The sequence below is a fragment of the Phoenix dactylifera genome, chromosome 1 (assembly GCF_051530095.1).
Source record: "Phoenix dactylifera cultivar Ajwa chromosome 1, Ajwa_hap1_PhDact_Kaust_v1.1, whole genome shotgun sequence".
Taxonomy (NCBI): Eukaryota; Viridiplantae; Streptophyta; class Magnoliopsida; order Arecales; family Arecaceae; genus Phoenix; species Phoenix dactylifera.
In genome coordinates this window covers 52,920,084-52,943,871 of record NC_143190.1, presented here as the reverse complement: position 1 = coordinate 52,943,871, position 23,788 = coordinate 52,920,084, and the positions used below count along the sequence as shown (strand labels likewise).

General features: G+C 44.6%; 1 protein-coding gene, 1 long non-coding RNA gene and 1 other non-coding gene across 3 annotated transcripts; all 3 read left to right on the top strand.

The window, feature by feature from the left end:
• Nucleotides 1–515: 515 nt before the first annotated feature.
• On the top strand, nt 516–3,235 carry LOC120110464 (uncharacterized). Its single transcript, XR_005511459.3, has 3 exons — nt 516–887; nt 983–1,099; nt 2,319–3,235. It is a non-coding gene; the product is annotated as an uncharacterized LOC120110464 (long non-coding RNA).
• Nucleotides 3,236–4,428: 1,193 nt separating this feature from the next.
• Nucleotides 4,429–20,824, top strand: LOC103706898 (trihelix transcription factor ENAP1-like). Its single transcript, XM_008791165.6, has 2 exons — nt 4,429–5,861; nt 19,926–20,824. The coding sequence occupies exons 1-2, from the start codon at nt 5,015–5,017 to the stop codon at nt 19,934–19,936; spliced, it is 858 nt and encodes a 285-aa protein (XP_008789387.1). The 5' UTR covers nt 4,429–5,014; the 3' UTR covers nt 19,937–20,824.
• A 2,412-nt stretch (nt 20,825–23,236) lies between these two features.
• TRNAG-GCC (transfer RNA glycine (anticodon GCC)) lies at nt 23,237–23,307 on the top strand. Its single transcript has one exon. It is a non-coding gene; the product is annotated as a tRNA-Gly (tRNA).
• Nucleotides 23,308–23,788: the final 481 nt, after the last annotated feature.

Below are 23,788 nucleotides of genomic sequence, written 5' to 3'. Positions count from 1 at the left end.
GAGAACAATCTCGGCCGCAGCCAAGCAGCTGACTAACCGAGGTGAGCACCTTCGGTCTCGACCAAGAAGGGGGCATCAACCGAGGAGAACAATTAACACGTATCGACAAAGCCTAACAACCCTAATAACCGATAGCTCTAGCAGCCCATAGTTGTGACAGCACTACGGCCTGCGCCTATGGGTGGTAAAATATGATCCGACCCGCCAACCCGACCCGTGTTCGACCCGCCATAAATATTTTTGGGTTTGGCCTAAATAGATTCGGGTCGTAAACAGGTTGACCCGTTTAACCTGTTTATTAATTGGGTCGAATACAGGTTTTACATGTCTGACCTGTTTAACCCGTATAACCCGTTTAACTGTTGGGCTGATAGAAGATAAGGGCCATAACCCACAAGGCCTGGGGCCGGCCCAACTCCCCGCCGCATGGCCTGCATCGCACTGAGAAGTGAAGCCCAACTCCCCTTGACCCGAATTCAAATTTTCACCGTGAGGTTTCCTTAGGGTTAGGGACATAGGGTTTGTCCAAAGCACCGCCAAGCTCTCTTTTCGTCTTCCCTCAGTGTCCCTCTCGGCCTCTCCCCTTTCCTCTCCTCTGCCTCCGCCCTCTCTTCCCCCTTGCCGACTACTTCCTCCTCCCCATCGACGGCGACTGCGGCTACATCACGCCCCCTAACCCCTGTTTCCTTTTACCCCATGATAACAAAATAAAAGAAAAGAAGAAGAGGAAGAGGAAGAAGATCTCATCTATTCCCGCTCCTTGGGATTTCTTTGGCTCCCGTTGCCTTTCCTCTCCCTCTTATGTTCGAAGTCTTCCACGCATGCGAGCTATTTAGGGTTCGGGTTCGATCTCATCTACGCGAGGTCGGATCCTCTGCTCTACTGAGGTAAGAAAGACCCATCTATTTAGGGTTCGGATGGTTGATAAAGCTTTGGCATTTTGTCATCTTAAGCTCATTTATTTGGGATGCTTCTGCTCCAGCATGAAGTTTAGCTCAGTTACTTGGTGATCCAAGAGATTCTCAGGAAGGTGGTGGAGGATTCTCATTTATTTCATTGGGGAGAATAGATCTCATCTACCATGAGGGGATCTGCAGTTGTAAGTGCTTTTGTTACTTCTGCTCTTTTCTTCTTCTTCTTCGTTTTTGTAATTTTTTTCCCATTTTTGTCTGGAGATATGGAAGGATCTAATGATGTACCAGTCATCTAGGATTAATGATGTACCTTGTGTTTTCATTTCTTATTGGAGTTGATTCATATTTTTTTTTGTAGTATAGAAGACGAACAGATTTGTGTTTGTGATCCATTATAGATTAAAAGAAGGGTTGGTTCACCCCCCAAAAAAATAATGGATAGGAAAGGAGATCTGTTCTTCTTCTTCTTCTTCTTCTTCACAGCCCATCAAAAATCATCTTTTTGATATTGGGAAACAAAGATATCAAGTTTAAGTATCAGCAAAAGCTTTCTAACAAAAAGCTTTCTTCTTGAAAATATCAACCATTTTTCTTGAATCTGTCCCATGGTATTTTCTCTGGTGAAATAGAGTGTGATATATGTTTTCCAGTTATTTCTTTGAAATTTTCTGTGATTGTTTTTCTTCTATTTTCTGTGATTGTTTTTCTTTTGTTTTCTTTAATATTTTTGAATAAATATATACTTTATATTTGACGAGATTTTCACTGCTGTTCTCTGGAGCTGACTGATTTCTGTTTCTGAGATTTTATTTCATGAAGTCAGTGTTGATTGCATGAATGCATCCAATGTTTTTTCTGGTGGCGCCTTTGATGTTCTTTGTCTTATCTGGTCCTATTGTCACTGTTCTTGGATGGAGCAGATTCACGGTTGCTTGATTTCAGATTCACTGCAGCAGCTAAAATCAGTTAGCAAAAATCATATTAGGGTTACATCAACTTTCGTGCCGCTGTACTTTTTTAATTTACATAGATATTAAAACACTAAGATGTTATTGTCTCTTGATTATATATATGCCTAGTTTCTTTGTATATTATAGTGCTAATTCAAATGATTGAAGCTCTAATTTTGTGAAAATATTACAATTTTTTGGTGTAATTTTTAATTTATTTATGTGGCATCATTATTTGGTGTATTATACTGTATAACATTTCCGAATATGCTTGTGTACCTTGTTTTCTTAAAACATTATAAATTCAACCATGATCAAGAAGCTTGAAATGAATCATGATCATGGACTTGGACTATCCACTTTGTTATCTTTAGTTGTTGTAGAGTCACGGATATCCATCGTGTTTAGTTTGAACTGATGACGTTGAATGATTCTTTTCTTTGCTCCTATGCAGGGACGTCGATTGACCAAGGAATTGCCTACGTGGTGATGCTAGTGGCCTTAGTCCTCACCTATCTCATCCACCCCCTGGATGCTTCATCACCCTACAAGCTCTTGTAAGCCCATTCATGGACTGAATTGATGGATTTGTTAGGGAAGGGAGCGGGCATGTTTAATTGGATTGGTTGTTCATTTTGTTTGAACCTGTTGTGGTCTGGGATTTGAACCTCTGGTTGTGGCAAGTTGGTTGTTGAAGAGTATAGGCTCTTCCTGAAGATATGGAGCAATATTTTAAAGGACCAATGCAAGCTTTTGATTCTGCTACTGTTTACAGTGTGCAGTGACCTTAATGTGTTTCTTATGATTGATGCATGGCGTATTAATTTAAAAGAAATCTGTATACTTTAGAATAGAAGCTCCTACTGACTTGGGTTGTAATGATAGTTGTTCAGTTTTCTGCTGTATATCATATTAATTTCCCCTGCAGTGTTTGCTTTTATAATCTAGTGATTCCAACATATGCATGCATTCGCTTGTCAGGATTTTGCTTTCGCCGTGGATGATTGAAGTTGTTAGCTATAGAATTATTCTACTACTGGTTCCTTTTTGCTAACATAATCTGGCTAGAACCTTCCTTATGGCAGATCCTTGTTGCGCCTCTTTTACATTTTGTCTTTGATACTTAATAAATTCCTTTTGTCTAGGTGTTTGGATGTCTTTGTGAAGTATGCATAAACCCAAAAACTGTTGCAAAAATTGTTTTAAAATAGTCGTATAGCAGTAATTGAATGGGCAGCTTACCTGATTTTTATTCATTATGTCTATATGAAATGGTAGCATTAATGGACGACTATTCGATTTAGAAAACCGGTTAAATGGATTAAATAGGTTAAACAGGTCGGGTTGAGTTGGGTAAACAGATTAAACGGATCGGATCGGATTACATGTTTATTAAATGGGTCGGGTTCATGCTATGATTTTCTGACCTGTTTAATAAATAGGTCGAGTTTAGGTTTATGACTTTCTGACCCGATCCGTTTATATCCGATCCAATCCGATTGCCACCCCTACCTGCGCCCCACCAATACTGCCCGTTGTCCATGTGGACCCTGTACTATCAAGCTTTATTTGGTCATCATTGCACGCCAAGTCAGAGCAAGTAACAATAAAATGGGCTCATCTATATAAAGGGATAGTCCAGAGGACCTCAAGTACGTGTGCAATATTACTCACATAGACCACTCTCTGCTGAAACTCTCTCTCTTCCATGTTGTTGCTTCGTTATTCTAACTTATGCATCAGAGGGTCTTCTATCAGAAACTCTTCAGCAAGTGAACTCCTTGCAGGCCATCTTTGGAAGAACGTAGCATCTGACGCATCAACCAGCCTGCTCAGCCCACCTTCAGCGAATCCAGGGTTGTTTGGGCTGCACTTTTATCTCGGTCTGAATTCATCGGCAACAGATATATTATAATTGGTTGGATCTCAATATGCTAGCCCTAGCATGACTTGGGGCAGGAATTGCGGAAACTTGAAGCTAAATCAAAATGTATATGTGGCTTGAGAGACAACTTCTCTACCCCCCACCCTTATAAATGACCATTTGGGGGTACATTTCCAACATCAACAAAGTTAAAAGCCTTATAGTGCTGCACATCTCTTTTTTCAGAGGAGGGCCGTTTTTTTATTTTCCTGGAGTTTTGGAAATGTGCCTTGTAGTGTTTGACAATATTTCCATCATCTTTATAGTTAGCAATTTTTTTTTTTAAACATTTCACAGAGATTGATGCACCTCGGAAAAATTTCCTGCGACATTATTGGTGCACTACAACATGCCATTCTTGCAGGTTACTCTTCTCCGGCCAGCGGCAATGCCGATCAGTCCAAAAGGACACAATAATCCGAGTCTGACGGGGACGAGACCTTATTGGATCTGCAGCAATCCACTTTTGGAATTTAAAACTCTCGTGTCCCGCACTCGTGATCTTACAGCAGCCGTCCGATGCAATGAACTCTCCATCCCTCCCACTTCATCTATGAACGTTCGGGTGCTTTTTTATAGAAGTCCTATGCATCGCTTTTACCGAGAACGCGTTTCATCCTCGGGTCCACCGTCTCTCTCTTCTTAGCGCCGCTTTCCAAGCCCCACCCAACTTCATCCGACGTCGAGGAGCTCCCACCCTCCCTCAAATAGCGAGCAGGTCGAGACAATCTTTCCCCTTTCCTCCCAATTCTACCCCTCCCCTCACCAACCCTCCTTCAAGAACGAGGATGTTTTCGTCACTCCCCCGATAAAATCCTCCGTCCGTTCCCGGACCAACGGCGGCGTCTCGTCTTTATCTTCCCCGAAAATTATAATTATTCCCCGCTCACCGCGTCCTTCCGTCAAGCCCCAGCCCCAAAGCAACGGCGGTGATGGCCCCCGATCCGGTGGACCCCTTCCCTTCGCTGACGCCAGCAAACACCCCCGCGCGAACGTCGGCGCACGCGCTCCCCCGGCGACCCGCACATGCTCCTCACGCGCCCCCCCTCTCCAGCCGGCGCCTCGCCGCTCCCCCCATCCTCTCTTTTACTCCTCCACGTCCTTTCCCCACCGTCAAACCGGGACGGAGCGAGAGAGCGAGAAAGAGAGAGAGAGAGAGAAAGAGGGACCCGATTTGGGCCTCAGATCTAGAGATCTCGTCTCTTTCCGGCGAGACTTGACGGCCGATGGACGGGAGGGAGACGGCTCCGTCACGGCCGCCGAACCCGGCGCTGCCCTACCGCGAGGACTGCTGGAGCGAGGGTGAGACCTCGGCGCTGGTCGAGGCATGGGGCGACCGCTACCTCGAGCTTAACCGAGGTAACCTCCGTCAGAAGCATTGGCAGGAGGTTGCCGACGCTGTCAACTCCCGCTGCGGCGCCTCCGCCACTCGCCGTCCCCCTCGCACCGACGTCCAGTGCAAGAACCGGATCGATACACTAAAGAAGAAGTATAAGATCGAGAAGGCCCGGATCGCCGCCACCAACGGCGTGGCGGCGAGCGGGTGGGCCTTCTACGACCGCCTCGACGCGCTCGTCGGATCCTCCACCCCGGCCAAGAAGCCCTCGCCGCCGCTTGCTCTCCCGCTCTCCTACCACCGCAAGGGCTCCCCCGTCCCGGTCGCTGCGGCGGCGGCGGCGGCTGCGGCCGCCGCAGCCCGCCTGTCGGAGAAGCGCCCAGTGGCCGCGCTCGCTGTCGATGACTCGTCGTTCTTCCGGAGGGCGGCCGCGGCAGCCGCGGCGGAGGCTTTGGAGGAGGACGCGGGGTCGTCGGAGAGGTCGTCGTCGAGGTCCGGGAGGGGGTGGAGGGGACCGAGGGAAAGGGAGGGGGATGGGATCCGGCAGCTGGCGAGGGCGATCGTGAGGTTTGCTGAGATCTACGAGAGGGTGGAGGGGTCGAAGCAGCGGCAGATGATGGAGCTGGAGAAGCAGCGGATGGAGTTTGCCAGGGGGCTGGAGATCCAGCGGATGCAGATCTTTGTCGATTCCCAGGTTCAGCTCCAGAAGATCAAGCGTGCCAAGCGAGCGGATGTTGGTGAGCAGCTCGGATATCCTCCTCTCCTTCCTTTTTCTTTTTGATTCTGTTATACTTTGTACATCAAGGAGACGCGAATGATTTATTTCTACGATATTATTTATTCTGATTTATAGATCGTAGGCACTCAGACGTCTAATTTCACCGTTAGAATTTGAATTTCCTTTTGTTATGTTCTCGTAGCCATTTTTTTTTTAAAAAAAAAGTTGATAAGCTTCTATTTAGGCGCTGGTTTTGTCTAAAGCTACTTTGTCGATGCCAATGTGATTGTTTAATGCACACGTATCTTTTTCTAGCAGGAAGTTGTTGAAGGGAGTCTAGTTGGCTAAATGATATGCTAATCTGTTGATCTTGTCAATCATCTTTTCCCTATATTGTGGAGCATTATATAAGTTTGATGTTAAGGTTTTGCATATGAGTTATATTGTTGGTATGACTGGGAAATTCTATGCAAATTTTGAGTGAGATAGAGCTTTTTTTTTTTTTTTTTGATGTGGGGTATGCTTGGTTTTAAGGAAGATCATCATCTTTACTCTGGTCTGCTTGGCATGATCTTAAGCATGTAAAGTTTTTAGTTACACTTCCTATAATCTGCCAGCTATTCTGGTAGATGGTGCTGTATTTAGAAACTTGGGCCGAAGTGGTTCCCCATTTCTTGCCTTCTCCGGACATCAGGATGCTGTACCTGAGAGGTTAAGAAATAAAATGACTTGGAAGGCTTGACGATTGCACCTGTCCATTTGTTCTGTAGGTTGTGAGAGATGTGAAGGTTCTCGTCAGAATCATGCTTTTCAAAATCGCTTAATGAAAAGAGTTTAAGAGAGATCCAATGAGAGACGATTGTGGGTCTGGAATGGAGCGGGTGTTTGGTCACCTGGGGAAAGAAGTGGGAGGAGGACCCAGTTTGGTGTTTTGGGAGCACGCCTAGTGCGACCAGAGGATTCTTGCTTTAATTTCTGTGCGACTTCAGCGGCATTTCAGCAAACATCTGGGGGTTCGTAGGGATGGATACATAGAGCATCGGAAGGAAGGAGGGGATGGTGGAGGAGATCCAGAGGAGTAGGGGGGACAAAGGAAAAGGTGTTGAGAGTGAGCAGCCAGCTCTGATGCCAGTGGAGAAACCCCCAACTTGGTCGACGGTTGCTCAAGCTTCGCCTCGGCAGCCATAGTGGACCTCCCACCGCATCTCGGAGGAGCTAGAGACCCTCCAGAAGCACTTCATAGAGGTGCTCGAGCTGCCTTCGGAGAAAGTGGGGAAGGCCCGGAGGGCATGGGCGTCCATGACAGTCATCGCCCGGAGCTTGGGTAGGCGGGTTCCGGCCGAGTGGGTTGCAAGGGAGCTGAAACTAGTCGGTAAGCTTGATTATGAGGTGGAGGAACATATGACCATCCGTTTCAAGAGCGAGGGGGACAGGGATGCAGCACTGGCAAACGACCCTTGGCTGGTGGCCGGCCAACTCCTGGCTATGGCGAGGTGGGAGCCGAACTACGTCCCTAGTGTCAAGGTGGTGAGCCGGGTTGTAGTGTGGATCCGGCTTCCGGCTCTTCCGGCAGAGTACTGGGATAGGAAGTTGATTTGGGATATTGTGGCGGCAGCTGGGCGTCCACTGGCATTGGATGGTTTCACGGATCAGGCACGCAAGCTAGGGTTTGCCCGGGTCAAGGTGGAAGTGGATGCCCTAAATCCACTAATGCCTGGTCGATTCATCAAGGCGGAGGGGATGATCCACCGGCAAGCTTTCGTTTATGAAAAGCTGCCGGCCTATGGCTACAAGTGCGGCTGGATAGGGCATATTGAGGGGGAGTGTCGCTTTCCCCCTCCACCGTTGGTGGCACAGATGGGGAAAGAGGGGACTTGAGCCTCTCCGATACCTATGGTTGTGGAGGCCCATGCGGGGCAAGTCGGAGCAGCGGATCGGCAGGGCAATCGACCTTTGTTTGGGCCTTGGCTGTCCACCAACCGGATCCGGCAACCAAGGCCGACTGCAGCCGAGGTGCGGATGAAAGAAGGCGACCATGCCCCCACCAGGATCGGCATCGGGTCTATCATTTGGGCAGTTTGGGGGGGCTCGTCGAGTGCTCGCCTAAGCTCACTCGAGTCGCCGCTGGACTCAGATGGGTGGCAAAAGCCCACCAAGGTGGCGCGGCGACGGTCATCGATGAAATGGATTTGGCACCCTTGGGAGAGGAACAGGGGAAGGAGGCTTCGGGCTCTGAGTCAGGGGCGAGTCAGACTGGGGAACTGACCCGGACATGGGCCTTGGGTTGACCAGAACGGGTTGTGAAGGCCCAGACGAAGGTGACCATGGCGGAGGCTGGATTGGTGGTGGGCTCTCTAAAACGGGCCAAAAGCCCGCCTAAATGTGGAGTGGGGGATGGACCGGAGGAGGCCAGGCCGGGGCAGTTATTGGGCTGGGCGGAAGATGGGGGCCAACTGGGCCCAAATGCTATGGACATGGGTTCGGGCCTTGTGGAAGGGGTGGCTGGCACCGTGGCTACCCGGGAGCGCGGCAAGGAGGATGAAGTTCGAACCCGAAATGGAGGGGAGGAGCCGAAGGGAGTTGGGAGCTCGACCCCCCTTCGCACGACATACTTGGTGCTACCGGAAAAGCAACAAGGAGTGGTGGGGCGTACCTGGTTAGGGGCGGATCCGTGCGTGTCGACCGCGGGGATGGGTCGACCGACTGAGGCGGAGAAGGGCGGTCATGTGTCCGGCCGTGCCACCTTTGGCTTGGGGGAGGTTGGCCTGGATGGAGATCCCGGGAGCCGAGAGGAAGGAGGGCTCCGACGTCGGAGCCCTCCTTCCCCTCGGCTGCATCGTGATGGCGTGGGGAAGGGTGGTGGTGCCATGCCGGCCAACATGGGGACGTGCCTCATTGGGAACGAGGGGGGTGATCGAGACAAAGTGAAGGGGAAAGGGGAAGTCGGGAGGAGTGAGGAAGGAAAGGGGCGGGTGTTGCCCAGGGGATGGGAAGTCCAAGGAAGAGGGGAAGCGATGAGAGGAGGGGTGGGTGAGTTGAAGCGGGATGGGATGGATCACAGGCCTGTTGGGGGATGTGCCGAGCCTTTAGTAGAGGGGCATGTGGTGGGTTTGGAGAGAGCAGAAGCCACACAAAGCAACATCACAAAGGAGCACTCCTCAGTTGTGCAATGGGTCAAAGCTATAGTATTGCGGGTGGTCACAAGTGTGAGCGAAGATGGCGAGCAACAGACTGATTGGACCAGCGAGGATAAGGCGGACCCCGAGGCCCGGGGGGCAGTAGTGGCCGTTCATCTAAGTAGTGTGTTTATGAAGATTTTAGCGTAGAATTGCAGGGAGGCGGCCAAGCCCTCCTTTATAACGTCCTTTAGGAGATTGGTTCAAAACAATAGCTTGAAAATTTGTTTTCTATTTGAGACACGGGTGTCTGGAGATGTGCAGCGGCGCCTAGCAGCTGATTGGGAGTGTTTTGCAATAGAATTCCAGGGTTTGTCTAGTGGTATTTTGGTGTTGTGGAGGCGGGGGATGGCCACTATGGATGTCTTCCGAAACTGTTCACAACAAATTGTAATGGTTATCTCGGAACCAAATAAAGCTCCGTGGGTTTTATGCGGTGTTTATGCAAATATTGATTACAGAGTAAGAAGAGTCCTATGGAGTGAGATCACCAATTTGGTGTCCCAGAACATCCCGACAGTGGTAGTGGGTGATTTTAATTGCATTCAGGGCCCTAGTGAGAAGAGGGGAGGCAGGGCTTATTATGATTCAGTAGATAAGAGGGAGTTCCGAGACTTTTTGTCGAGGAACGGGCTAGTGGACCTTGGATTCGCAGGACCGCGATTCACTTGGTGCAACAACCAATCTGGCCGAGCCAGGGTGTGGGAACGGCTAGACAGGGCTATTGCATCGCCGGACTGGATCTTTCGATTCTCTTCCTACCAGGTCGGTCAGTTATCTCGGATTGCTTCTGACCACTGTCCACTCCTGCTCTCTATAGTTTCTTGTTCCAGGCATCACAACCCTTTCCAGTTTGAGAAAGCGTGGCTGGCTTACCCCCAGTCTTGGGATGTCATCCGGAAGGCATAGGGAGTGCCGGTGCGTGGTGACGCCATACAAAGGGTGTCGCGCAGGTTGGAACTCACCAAGCAGCGATTTTGCCGCTGGAACCGAGAGGCAGTGGGTAACATCTTTCGGAGGTTGGAGGAGGTTGAGACCTCGATTGCGGAGTTACAGGGGCGGGAGGACGGGGAAGGGAAGCTCCCGGCAGCGGACATGGCGGATCTATGACAGCTACTTAGCACTCACCACTCTTTATTAAGGCGGTAGGAGATTTTTTGGAGACAGAAGTCCGGGGTCCAGTAGGTTAAAGAAGGCGACTGGAATACCAGATTCTTCCACTGGACGACGGTGATCAGGCGGCAGAGGAATATGATCCGCTCCTTGAGAGTAGGGACGGGTCAGCGAGTGGAGGAGGCTGCAGTTAGACAGGTGTTGTATGATTTCTTCAAATCGAGGTGGACTAAGAACAGTGGGTCAGAGGATGTCAGCCAGTTCCCAAGGTCGGAAGTCAGAATTGAGGAGGCCGAGAACAAAATCCTAATTCAGCTAGTGTCGGAGACGGAGGTGCAAGAGGCGGTCTGGGCTCTTGCTGGGGATAAAGCTCCGGGACTAGATGGCTTTCCCCTTTTCTTCTTCCGCAGGTATTGGAGCATTATTCAGAGAGCAGTAGTGGAGGCAGTCTAGTTGTTCTTTATTCAGGCAGAGATGACAGATGACTGCAAGCCACTTTTATCACTCTGATACCGAAGCGCTAGGATGCATCGGAGCCGAGCTATTTCAGACCTATTAGTTCGTGTACCACCTCGTACAAGGTGGTGGCGAGGATCATGGTGCGGAGGATGAAGCCTTTTCTGCCAGGTATCATCTGCCGGAAGCAGGGGGCGTTCGGGGGGGAGGAGTAGTTCTGATAATGTCCTGCTGGCTCAGGAGATGATGTGGGATCTACAGCGGGCTCCGACGAGGCAGAGCTTGATGGTAGTTAAGCTGGACATAGAGCGAGCCTACGATAGAATTCGGTGGAGTTTCCTCAGGATTGCACTGGAGGGTTTTGGATTTCATGAGACCTGGATAGACTAGGTCCTAGGCTTTGTACAAGGGCCGAGGTTTTCCATCTTGGTCAATGGTACGTCGTCGCCATTTTTTCAGTCCACCATGGGGCTTCGTCAGGGTTGTCCTCTATCCCTTGTTTATCATCTGTTCTGATGTGCTTTCTCGTGTATGACTTCTTCAAATCGAGGTGGACTGAGGACAGTGGGTTAGAGGATGTCAGCCAGTTCCCAAGGCCGGAAGTCAGAATTGAGAAGGCCGAGAACAAAATCCTGATTCAGCCAGTGTCGGAGACGGAGGTGCAAGAAGCGGTCTGGGCTCTTGCTGAGGATAAAGCTCCGGGACTAGATGGCTTTCCCCCTTTCTTCTTCCGCAGGTATTGGAGCATTATTCGGAGAGCAGTAGTGGAGGCAGTCTAGTTGTTCTTTATTCAGGTAGAGATGACAGATGACTGAAAGCCACTTTTATCACTCTGATATCGAAGCGCTAGGATGCGTCGGAGCCGAGCCATTTCAGACCTATTAGTTCATGTACCACCTTGTACAAGGTGGTGGCGAGGATCATGATGGGGAGGATGAAGCCTTTTCTGCCAGGTATCATCTGCCGGGAGCAGGGGGCGTTCGGGGGGGGGAGTAGTTCTGATAATGTCCTGCTGACTCAGGAGATGATGTGGGATCTATAACGGGCTCCAACGAGGCAGAGCTTGATGGCAGTTAAGCTGGACATAGAGCGAGCCTACGATAGAATTCGGTGGAGTTTCCTCAGGATTGCACTGGAGGGTTTTGGATTTCATGAGACCTGGATAGACTGGGTGCTAGGCTTTGTACAAGGGCCGAGGTTTTCCATCCTGGTCAACGGTACGCCGTCGCCATTTTTCAGTCCACCATGGGGCTTCGTCAGGGTTGTCCTCTATCCCCTTGCTTGTTTATCATCTGTTCTGACGTGCTTTCTCGTGCTATGCGGGCTGCTTGCGGGAGTCAGGATCTGGCAGCCTACGTGCCATCTCCTGATACCTGACCTATTTTTCATCTATTGTTTGCAGATGACTGTCTCCTACTGGCTAGGCAGAGGGCGAGGGTGAGGGCAAGGGCGAGGGATGCGCAAGCCCTCAAGGGAGTGTTGGTAGTTTATTGTGCGGCTTCTGGACAGAGGGCAAATCTCCAGAAATCAGCCATTTTCTTCAGTCCGAGTATGGAGCGAAGGGTGCGACGGAAGATCAGGACGATTCTGGAGATGCAGGAGCAGGAGGGGACATGGAGTTATTTGGGGATTCCTATTACAGGGAGGCTACTGAGGACGGCAGAGTACGCCGGACTGGTGCGGCGGGTCCAGAGCAGGTTGGGGGGTTGGAGGGCATCATCTCTTTCCATGATGGGTCGATTGATGCTGGTCAAGTCTGTTCTGTGCTCTATGCCGATTTATCTTATAGCCAACATTGTTGTCCCAAAGACAGTGTTGTTGGGGATTGAGCGGCTACTACGGAGCTTTTTGTGGGGTTCATATGGAGGGTGTTATGGAGTGCACTTGGTGATCTGGAAGAGAGTTTGCTTGCCGGTGAGCGAGGGAGGATTGAGGGTGTAGTCCCTTCTTGACAGGCGTGAGGCGCTCCTTACTCATCATGCAGTGAGATTCATCCTAGAGCCTTAGGGTTTCTAGAGCCAGATTATGGCAGCGAGATATGGCAGTGCGGGGGCTATGGGGGTGGCCCTGAACACTTGGAGAGGCTCTTTCATGTGGCGCGGCGAATACCAAATGATTGATTGGTGATAGACAAAGCATTGATGTGATTGAGGATCCGTGGATGGATGCACTCTCGTTGCAACTCTGGCCGACTATGATCAATGATGAGGTGGGCGGACTCGGGGCGTGTGTCCTCATTCCTGGGGAGGCAGAGTGGGATGGTGTGAGGCTCGGCCAACTGTTTGGTGAGCACTTAGCAGATCAGGTCCGCTCACTACCGGTCCTGAGAGCCGCGGGCTCGGATGTCAGGGTATGGAGCACGTCTTGCAGTGCCCGTGTTAGAGTTGGAGATGCCTTCCGGACCATCCAGCGGGACCATGTGCCGGGCCCAAATTGCGGTTGGGTTTGGAGATTTGGACTTCATCCTAGGGTTGCCTTGTTTCTTTAGAAGGTGGCCTGGAAGTGCTTACCGACGAGAGAGGTGCTGGGCAGACGTGGACTGCGCATCCCCCCAGTGCTCGGCATGTCGGGTGGATGAGACGATGGAGCACTCGCTATTCTAGTGCACATGGGCAAGAGGGGCCTGGGGACTTGTTGCGGTGCCGTAGGAGGTATGGAGCCAAGGGGATTCCTTCTTACAGACTGTTCGGCGATGGTCTAGTACACCTCATATGCGGCTTGAGGCCGTAAGAGTGACCTGCATAGCTTTCCAGATCTGGTTGGCGAGGAACGCTCGGACTTTTGGCGAGCGTAGCTTGTCCCCGAGGTTCGTGGTGGAGCGCGCCAGGGCACAGACAGCTGAGATCACTCAGGCAAGCTTGGATCATGAGCTTTTGATAGCTCGGAACACCTGGGACCACCATATTGCTCAGGCAGCGCTCTATAGGGTGTATTTCACCTGGGTGCCCCCACCTCCGAGTTTTCTCAAGGTTAATTTGACGGTTTCATTCTAGAGGGTGGCAGGAGGGGAGGAGCTAGTTTTTTATCAGGGGCCCGAGCTGCAGGGTGGTGGCTGCCAGATCTTTGACACCTCGGTTCCGGGAGCAGAGTTGCAGGCGGCCTGGCCTGGACTGGACCGTGCCATGCTAGGCAAGCGCTCCAAGCTACCTCGATCATACTAGAGGGTGACTCATCCACCGTTATTAGTTGGGTCCAACAGGGCCCGGGCGGAGGTGGACGGGTACACCCCTTGCTTCGAGATATCTGGGCGATAGTGAGTGATGGAGTGGTCTTTCAGACTAAGCATATGTACCGAGAGGCCAACAGGGCAGCGGACTGGGTGGCAGCGTATGTGGCGAACCACTCAGGAGACACCCTGTGGGCTAAGGAGGGGGACTTGCCTAGGACATTGTGTGATTTGCTATTTGCTGACTCTACTGGGTGTATCCGTACCCGCATTGTATGAGATACCCATTTTTAGCACAAAAAAAAAGAGTTGAAGATAGCTTATTTCCTACCCTTACTCGTGTTCTTTTACAGATTATGAAAAATTCTATATGTTCTCTTCGGACTTGAATATTTGGTAGCAGTGGCGGCTACATGACACTTTCCAAACAAATAATGTTTGTACAAGAACATTTTATGCATATAAACAAGTGCCTTTTGTAAGTCAGCTTGTTTGCATTACTATGATGTGAGTGATTTGGTCAACCCATCATTTCTATAATTACATCTGGGCCTTCATTGCTATTTTATGCAGATGACTTAATATTTCTTTTGAACTACTTTAAATGGAAATTAAAGATGTCAACATTTCACATTATTCTCATATGCAATTAGTGCACCATGAATTGTGTGATAGGGTTTTTAAGATAGTGGCCACATGTTGTTTTCTCTTTGTTAAGCATCTAATTAAGATAAGCTTAGAACGTTAACCCTCTTTGTTACCCCTTGCCACTCCTTTCCTCTATTTGTAGGCCTTGCCTCGACCCTGGGCATGTTATTCAAGAATTACATGGCCAGAGCATGCCAATTGTACTAAAAATTAGTTGGGTAAGAAGAGAACTCCTTTTTTTGAGTTGCTTATTATTGAAATCTCACAGATACACTTGGTAGGACCTAGAGCCATAGGCATGTGTTACCAAAGAAGTAGCAGAATGAGAGAAGACTTATCTGACACGGAAAGGTACAGGGAAGCTTAAAAAGGAGTTTTGTGTCAGCAATTGTTCCTATGATTATGCAGTCCACAAAAGCCTTTTATAATTCACAATGTGCAGCTAAACTTTTCAATATAAAAAAAGGATTATCCTATTGCCACAAAATTTCTTTTCTATGGATACAATGTGAAACCTCTTATTTCACAATATCACAGTATTCTTAATTTTTGGTTCATTGTCTTCATACTGATCCTGCTCCGATGTTGAATCGTTTTTGTGAGAAATGCATTTAATCAAACTCGATAGTCAAGCTTATGCAAAGTAATTGTCCGTACATATTGATCTTCTATTTCTGAATTTCTGTAGTTAAAACTGTCTGCCAAGGTGTTATAACCAGCTGGGATTTTGCTGGGAGGATTACTTAAAGCACATATCCATTTTGGAAGAGACCCACCTCATTCCTTCTCACTTACCCATGGGACCTCCATGGGATGGGACGCACTTGTCAGTGAAGGGGTGTTAGGTTGGGTTCTCTAAGAAATGGGTGCCCAAAGTTGCTTTTCTTTTGCTATCATTTACATTTCATTGTTGTTGATAAGATACCTTTAGTAGCGGCTGGTAATGGCACCAATCTTTGTAGCTAAAATAGGAAAATGGGGATATTTGAAATATGAGAGGTGGTTATCCAATGTTCCATTTTCTCAATCTCTAGTTAGACCAAAGAAAATTCTCAAAGGCAAGATAAGGTAATATGATTCCAATGGAATCACCAACAAAGAAAATTATCAATAATTTGGTGGTACTGGATCATACATTTTGTATTTTTTTCAGTTCATGGGAAGGTTCTTGGTTGGTATTTTTGAGGTTGGAATTCAATTAGATGATAGAAGTTGGATAAGAGTCTAACTTGAGGTGGAAGTAGGTACTTGGAAGGCCTTACAGGTGTGATGATTCCATCTCTTTGAGAGTCTTCGTTGATGTTACTACAGATGATTTTTGGGCATCTGAAAACCTTTTTTTGTCAAACTCTTATAATTTATAATTTAATCTGTGTTATATTTGCTAAAATATGCCAAGTGTCAACAAGTGGTAACTACACCATTACTATTATAAAGCGAACATTGGGTTTGGATTCCACTTTGGTATTCGACTCCAATATTTTATTCCATGCATGGTACCCCTTTCTCAGGGACTCTCTAAAAGAAAAATCTTCTGTTGCTCTATTTACCAAGTCTACTGGGCTTCCTCTTTACCACGTGGGTGTTTCATCTTATGGACCATATTCAATGGGGGTTTCACAATCACATGCACAGCACGTGCAAATGTCTAGTGATAAGATAAATGTCCATGAGTGCCATTTTTTACATGAAGGTTCAAAACTACAAACTGCTTAAGAAACTTCAAGGAACCAGGTTGCACATAAGAGATGTGATGGCAGTTTTTGGGGTGTATTAGCACTGATATTCTTGAAATGTGATTTTTTTTTAAAAAAAATATTCCTTTCATGTATTGTTGATTGTTATCTGTGTCAAAGTTGATTTACTCTTTTCAATTCAATCATAGCAAATTATACTTCTTGCATGAATGCAAATTTTGATGTTTTCCGTTTTAAGCAATTGAACTGCATCCATGCACACACACACATGCATGCATGCATATGTGTGAACGGAGGGATGTACATATGCACATATATACACACTTGCATGCATTATTACTGTATTATGATTGGTTTTCATCCAAGTAAATGACCTGTGCTTGAGTGTTAGGGTCCTGGTACTGGTACCATTTAATCCATTATAGGGCGGTAGATGTTCTGCTGCAAGTGAACCACAAAGATTTATTATATTATCAAGAGGGCTTACACTGGGCTGTTCATCAGCAACATGTGAACATGAGCTTAGAGACATTCCATTTTGATAAGACATGGTGAAAGCTATCTTCGGATGATGCATGATTAATAATCTTGGATTGTCTAGCTCTCACCAGTACATAAAAATATTCTTTCTTTGGAGTGTGATTGGCTGTACAAGGTTGAATAAATGTTCATTCAATAAATCAAAAGTAACTTAACTAATAATGTTTCTAGATCTTCTTGAGGGGATTATGTGTGGAAAGGTTGACAATGGTGCGACAGGGCATGCCAGATCATTCTGTCTCTTTCTTGAGAAGTTGCATAAATCTATTTATACTAAATTATCTTATGCCACAGAAGTCAGATGCGAGAATAAGAGAAGGATCAATAGAGGGAAAGACGAATATTATATTGCTCATGATTTGAAGTGGCATATGGAATGAGAGAGGGAAAGGAAATGGGAATTATACTTTAGGAATGGCTTGACACTATATATTAGCAATCTGTGCTCTGAAGAATTTGACATTATGAGCCATTTCAAGTGATTTAAATGCCATTCAGGTTATTACTTCTAGTACTTGCTAGCACTTTGATTTCTTAGGTCCTTTTTGATAATGTAAATCAGGTAAGCAATTACCTTATCTGAAAGTTGTGAAAATTATTCATGTATGAGAGAGAGAGAGATGGTCTCTTGATCTTCTTCGATTTTTTGAGTTTTTTTGGCACATTCTGCTATGTTCTTGTACTCTGAAGTTGCAAGATGGGACTCATTTTATGAAATTTATTCATTTTTATTCATATTTAGAGTGAGAGAGTGGTCTCTGAAGCTTCTCCAATATTTTTGGGGTGGTCTTGGCTCATTGTGCTATACTCTTGGATTTTTTAAGTTGAATGGTGGGTCTTAGAAATTACAATGAAATACATATGTCTGCAACTTGGTCTGTTGACTTGAAATAGTGATTTGACATGTTTAAAGTCTAAACAGAAGTCTGGGTTGGAGATAAGATCTATGACAAACTTAAGTTTTCTAAAGATTTGCTCGAGGGCTAGAGTGAATTAGAACAGCGTTGAGAGGATGGAACATCTGGGAACTTTATCATACTGCATTAATTCGAAAACATAAGTACGTGCCGTGGTCTTTTAATATTAATGCAACATGGAGTATAAGAAGCCTACAAGAAAGTTAAAGCACTTTGTTTCAGCTAGCCTGAGCTGGTTTAAAGAAAGTGCTCTCTTCTATTGAAGTCAAGAGGAATCCACACTTGGAAATGTGAAATTAGACTTGCAAGTATCCCATAGAGATGTAGAAGTGAAAAATCTTAGCTCTCTATTATTGTAGCTGAGTCTATACTGCTGGACTAGTTAGAATGCCTACGTTATATTGGCTTCCGTAGACTTGCTTTTTACAGAGGTGGGAAGCAGTAACTTGTATTAGAGCATTAAAAATATAGACCAAGTCATGTCTCTGATATTCTTCAACCATTTATGCAGGTGATAGGTTTACAAGGGTAACCATATATCTGAGTGATTGCATTGAAGTTTTTGAGAATTCATCATTTTTTGTGTCTTTAATATGTGTTGCGTTTCTCTAGAACTCTTTGCCATTTGGTTCAAGTAAAGGTCGATTATCACTGATTCTGAGATCATTAAACTGTTGTAAAATCAGAACTTTTTTATACATGATTCTCTTGCCAGAATCTGACTATTCTTATGGCATTTCCCTAGGAAATGCTGAATGAATGGTTCTTTATATCAAAAGATTCAGAAACTAATCTTTAATTTTTCGCATTTTGTTTAGCATTTTGGATGTAATTCATGCAGGGGTATGGGGTAATATTGTATAACTTCTAAGGCTTTGGGCTGCTGTTTTCTAGCAGAGATTTTTTGCATGATTTAAATTAGGTTACAGTTTAAAACTGCTATGAGCTATGAAGACTGCATGTGCTACAATATAGTGTACTAGTGTGTAACTATAAGATCAACTGAGATTTGTTATACAGATTTGAGTTTAATCAATGATATTTATTGCACGACAAAGTGATATTTTTTTTCCAAAGTGGTAGGTGCCTGCTGTAATTTTATCTTGGTAAAATTTGTTGTAATTAGAGTCTCTTTATAATAACTTGTTCTCATTGGTTTGAGGGAAAGCCACTTTTATTGTTATCCTGTTATATGAACTAATAGCCTTCATTTGCTAAAAAATGTGCAGCACTTAACCTATTTTAGAAGGCGAAGTAACAAAATTATTTTAGAGTTTTTTTAAGGCTTAGAGCTGAACCTCTATGCGATTAACACAAAATATCGTGGAGGATTTCTTGTTGAATAAAAAATGCCATCTGCCCATTGACCTCAGCCCCCCTCTCCCGCACCCCCCACTCCCCATCCCCCCCAAAAAAAAGTGCAATATGCATCTTACCAGTTTGAATAGTATATGGGAAGTTATACAAAATGGTTTGCATTTGAAAATTATAATAAAAAAGAACAATCCAGTGTGTGAGGCTCCCACCAGTCCACAGGTTGGGGAGGGTCGGATTTATATAGCCTTACCTACACATGCGGAGAGGCTGTTTCTATGTTTCAAACCTATAATACCTAGGTCACAATGGAGCCACCTCAAGCGTTTGTTGACAGATTCTATGTATATTTGTGCCGATCTTGCCAAGTGATGACATAATGTGATGACAATTTACTGTTTCATGATGCCACACTTGAACTAGGAGATTTTAGATGATGTCCTAGGTGCCAGTTACAACTATGAAAAATTATGATACGATTTTTTGTACAACTATATTGGTGAACTGGACGTGTTATTAAATGTCCAAGATCATGATTCTCTTGATCTAAGCAAGTTTTGTGTGGATTTGACCAGTAATAGGATTGTTTAAGCTTGGGACAAGCCTGTTTTGACCCTCGACATGTAAAAACTAACTAAAGAATTTAATCGGACGTTTTTTGTTTAGCACTACAACATGTTCTTCTCTGCTGTGCTTGGATAAATTTTGAGAAGTGTAGATAGTATTAGTAACACCATAGTTGGGATGTGGTAGGATCAACATAGGCAGGCATTAGACTTGCATAGCTATTATGTAATGGGCATCCTTGAATTGTATCAGTATGATACTGTATCTTGATTTGGAATCGACTTAAAGTTCTTTACATTATGCAGTTTGGTATCAGTAAATTTACCATTGCCAACTTGAGAAAGGAGTCAAAATCTTTTTTTTTTGCTTCAAATCTATCTGCATCAACTGAGATGATGAAATTAATTTGTTAAGTTTAAAACATAAATCTTGATGATGATTTATCATAGCATGTTTAATCCATTTCTTTGTTTTATGCTCCTTTTTCAGATTGCTTGTAGTTTCATCAGTGGAAGGAGTTGCACCATTGCATGGTGGCCCTCTTTGGAAGGATGTTTAGGTTTGTAGTACTGCATTCTCATCTACAGCCTGCGCTCCGGTTGATGGGTTGGCATATCACTGCCAGTTATTTGAGAAAGTTTTTGTCAGCTACTGCAAGTCCTTAAATTATAAGAAACCAAAGGAGGAAAAACTCCGTAAAATGTATAGCATCACTGATTACAAACATCTGGTTTTGCTATTTGTGGCTTTTAGATCAATGTGACTATCAACATATTAGGTTTTCTAATCCACGTTATCAACCATTTCATCCTTTGGTAAGTTATTAACCATTTCATCCTTTGCCAATCTTTGCTGTGACCTCTTGACATTACCTGGCACCGACGTGTTTTGTTGGAGTTCGTATCCTTTCACTGTGCATTAGCTACATGATGAATTGGAGCTAATTCCTGAAGAAGGTATGCATTCTGAGTGGTTAGTAATTTGGCAATAGCATGCATGTTATAAAGAAATTAATCATCTCTCCCAGGTTCGGTTCATCAGAGGTCTGGTTTCAAGCGGTAATTACTTGCTAATTATCTGAGTGTTTTCACTATTTTATAATAACTTAGAGGCTTTTGTTTTGTAGGGAAGAAGATGAACGGAGAAATTGTAGCAGGCCTGTTAATGGCACAGCGGTAAATATTTGCTTCAAATTTATCAGCTTATGTGTTCTACTAGTTTGCTTCAGTAAGGGCCTTAATGATGAGCTGCCATGCTTGTGTAATTTAGATGGTTTTTCAGGCATGTGGATTGGCATTTTGAAGTTTTGAGTAGATGTATCTGGGTCATCTGGAGTCTATGCATGAACATTGAAGAGAATATCCATGGTAACAATAATTGCTACTTAATCTTGATCATGTTATTTCCTGCATCATTATGGTGGCGCTAATGCTTATAAATATACCTATCTCTCAGCATCTTTGAGGTTATCTCAGACAATTGTGTTTTTTCGCTCGGTTCTTTTTGAGTCTTATCATAAATACACAAATCTGTCAGCGTCTAGGAAACAATTAAGCTACATAATAGCTTTTGCGAAATTCTCCCCATGCATTCTTCCTCTCTCGTTCTACTCTAATCTATATCTTCCCATCAACTTGCATTGGATGCATTGATTAGAACTGTAAAAATAATTCTCTGTCCTCATTATGAATCTAATAGCCCGTGGTACAAAGACGTCCTTCTAAATGGAAATATGAAACTATTCTCAATCAAAGGGCCGAGAAAATAATCATGGAATTGATATTGATGATAATTAGTACATGTCCAGTTTTAAGTCGGATTCATGCTGCGTTTCACAAATGGGCTCATTGACGCATCTGGGTTACAACTAACGGTACTGTGCCACCCGCAGTTTTGGGCCCACATTAAGTCCTAAGTTGTCCGCACGGCAGAGGTAATCCGAACTCGTCCGCACAAAGACAGATGGCCCAGGTACATATGGGAGATACGCCGTAATCTGGTACATGGGAAAATAGATTTTGACATCTGAACCGTTATTCCGATTTGGAATTTTGGATCAACATAACTACATACTACGATCCATCAGACTGATTCCCTTTTGATTGATTTTAGTGTCATAATGAAACTACGGATATCTTGACAACTAGTCGAAGATTAGTGGTGCCTTGATTGTCTCCACATAATTATTGTCTCAAGTCACAATAATCCCCTCGGAATTCTCTTCCCTTTTTTTAAGTAAGTCATATGATTTAAAATAAATGAGGATAGATACATCCATTAGAATAAAAAAATAAAATATTATAAAACTAGATAGGAAAATTAGCCGAGAATTTTGTAAAGTACAATCCATGTAGTTCGCCACGCATGATGCCATCCAATAAAAATGAATCAAGCCTACCCTTAGCAGGAGGTGAATCAGAAAGTTATCTGATAAACATCATAAAATCATCTGTAAATATATTTGTGAAGCCTGAAACGTGTATGAATTCCATTTTTCTTCCGAAATCTACCTTTTTTTTTCTCTAAATCAATCAGGGGGACTTGATTTAAACTAGCGCTTGGGTGGCAATGATTTGAGCACCTTACATAACTTCCTGAGAGAAGAGGATTCTTGCTCCAAGTAGAGGCATTCAAAAAAACAAATAAATGACAAATAATGGGACAACATTCCAATATCCTGGAATCTATTATCGGTTGGCATGCTACGTGAGGCATTCAAATGCCCAGTAAGTTATTCTATACATAAAACCTACAGGTTGGAGTTTTGCAGGTCATATTAAGCAATACTATTTTAAGAAATTTTCCATGTAATCCTTGCAAATTTTCAACTTTGTATGTCCATCCCTAAATTAGTTTTGTGCAGATGACACTGGATTTCTGTGGTGTTTTTTGGTACAACTGTCCCTCCCGTTCCCTAACACTTGCAATAATTTTTTTTTTTTTGGTTCAGATTAATAGAAGAAAAATAGTATGCATCAACAAGAGGGAAGAGAGGACAAGATGATATTGAAATACCTTTTTTATAATGAACAGATTGGAGAGATTTAGAAGATAGATCAAGTTCACGACTAGATTTTGGATAGGAGAGATTTAGAAGCTGGAAGAAATTTTTTTTTACCATCAAATACTATTGAATTACGGATACAGGGAGGAAAGGATCGCGATCGCAAGCCGCGAGCTGGATCGCGATCGCGAGCTCGAGCCCGCTCGCAATCCCGATCCTGCTCGATCGCATTCCCGCTTGCGGCTCGCAATCGCCAGCGGGATCGTGATCGCGATCTCGCGATTACGATACTGATAGCAGGAGAAAAAGACAGGAACAATAACATAATTTTAAAATTTTATTTTATTTTCAATTAATATAAATATGACTTTTCTTAATACCGTTAGAACAACCGTCATATTAGGGACATTTATACAATAACAGAGTTTCACGAGGGTATACATACAAATATCAATTTTAGATGGATATTTATGCAAAATATAACATTTAGAAGAGTATCCATGCAAAAGATCCAACTAGCTATCATTCGCCGAAAAAGGCTTTTGTTCTTTGGTTAGATCAACAACTATTTTTAATGTTTTCGGGCAGTTCGGTTATTTAGAATAATAGTTGAAGGCTAAATGTTGTTAACTCGCTCTATCTTAGTTTAGTCCAATTGCTGGTGACGGTAGTGCTTAGCAAGGGTGTTTGTGCAAAGAATATTTTCAATGGCACCTGCGAAAATCGAAGTTTAGAAGAGCTCATTGAAATTATTGGTTGGATAAATTGTTTAGTTTGGTACCCGTCAACACATCCAGCACCAGTGGTCTAGTGGTAGAATAGTACCCTGCCACGGTACAGACCCGGGTTCGATTCCCGGCTGGTGCATTAAGTTTCCTGTTTTTTTCCCTCAGATTACTGAGGTCTTTCTGAAAATAAACTTATCAATTTTTTTTGTGTGCGCGCTTTTAAGTGAATAATCTCAGAATTTTCATCAAAGTTCTATCCTTCTTTTTTTTTTTTTTTTGTCAATGATCTTCAGTGAATGCTTTGTTAGTCAACACAAAAGATGTGGGGGCAAATCCAAGCTATTGGCATGTGTGGTGTATGTCTTGGTGCATCTTATTCATCCATTAGGTTCATACCGTAAGGGCTCAAATTTCTCATTATTTTTCAAATCAAAAAAGAGGAAAAAAAACATAGAAGCAAGAAAAACAAGATAAATTTATTTTTATAGTATATTGAAATATGTTCCCGTTATAAATTTATATAAATAGTAAGAGATGGGGCATATTATGTTAAACATAAAAAAAGTTGAGTTTTGACAATAGTACAAGTTGGACGCCATCTAAAGCACAAGTTAGACTAA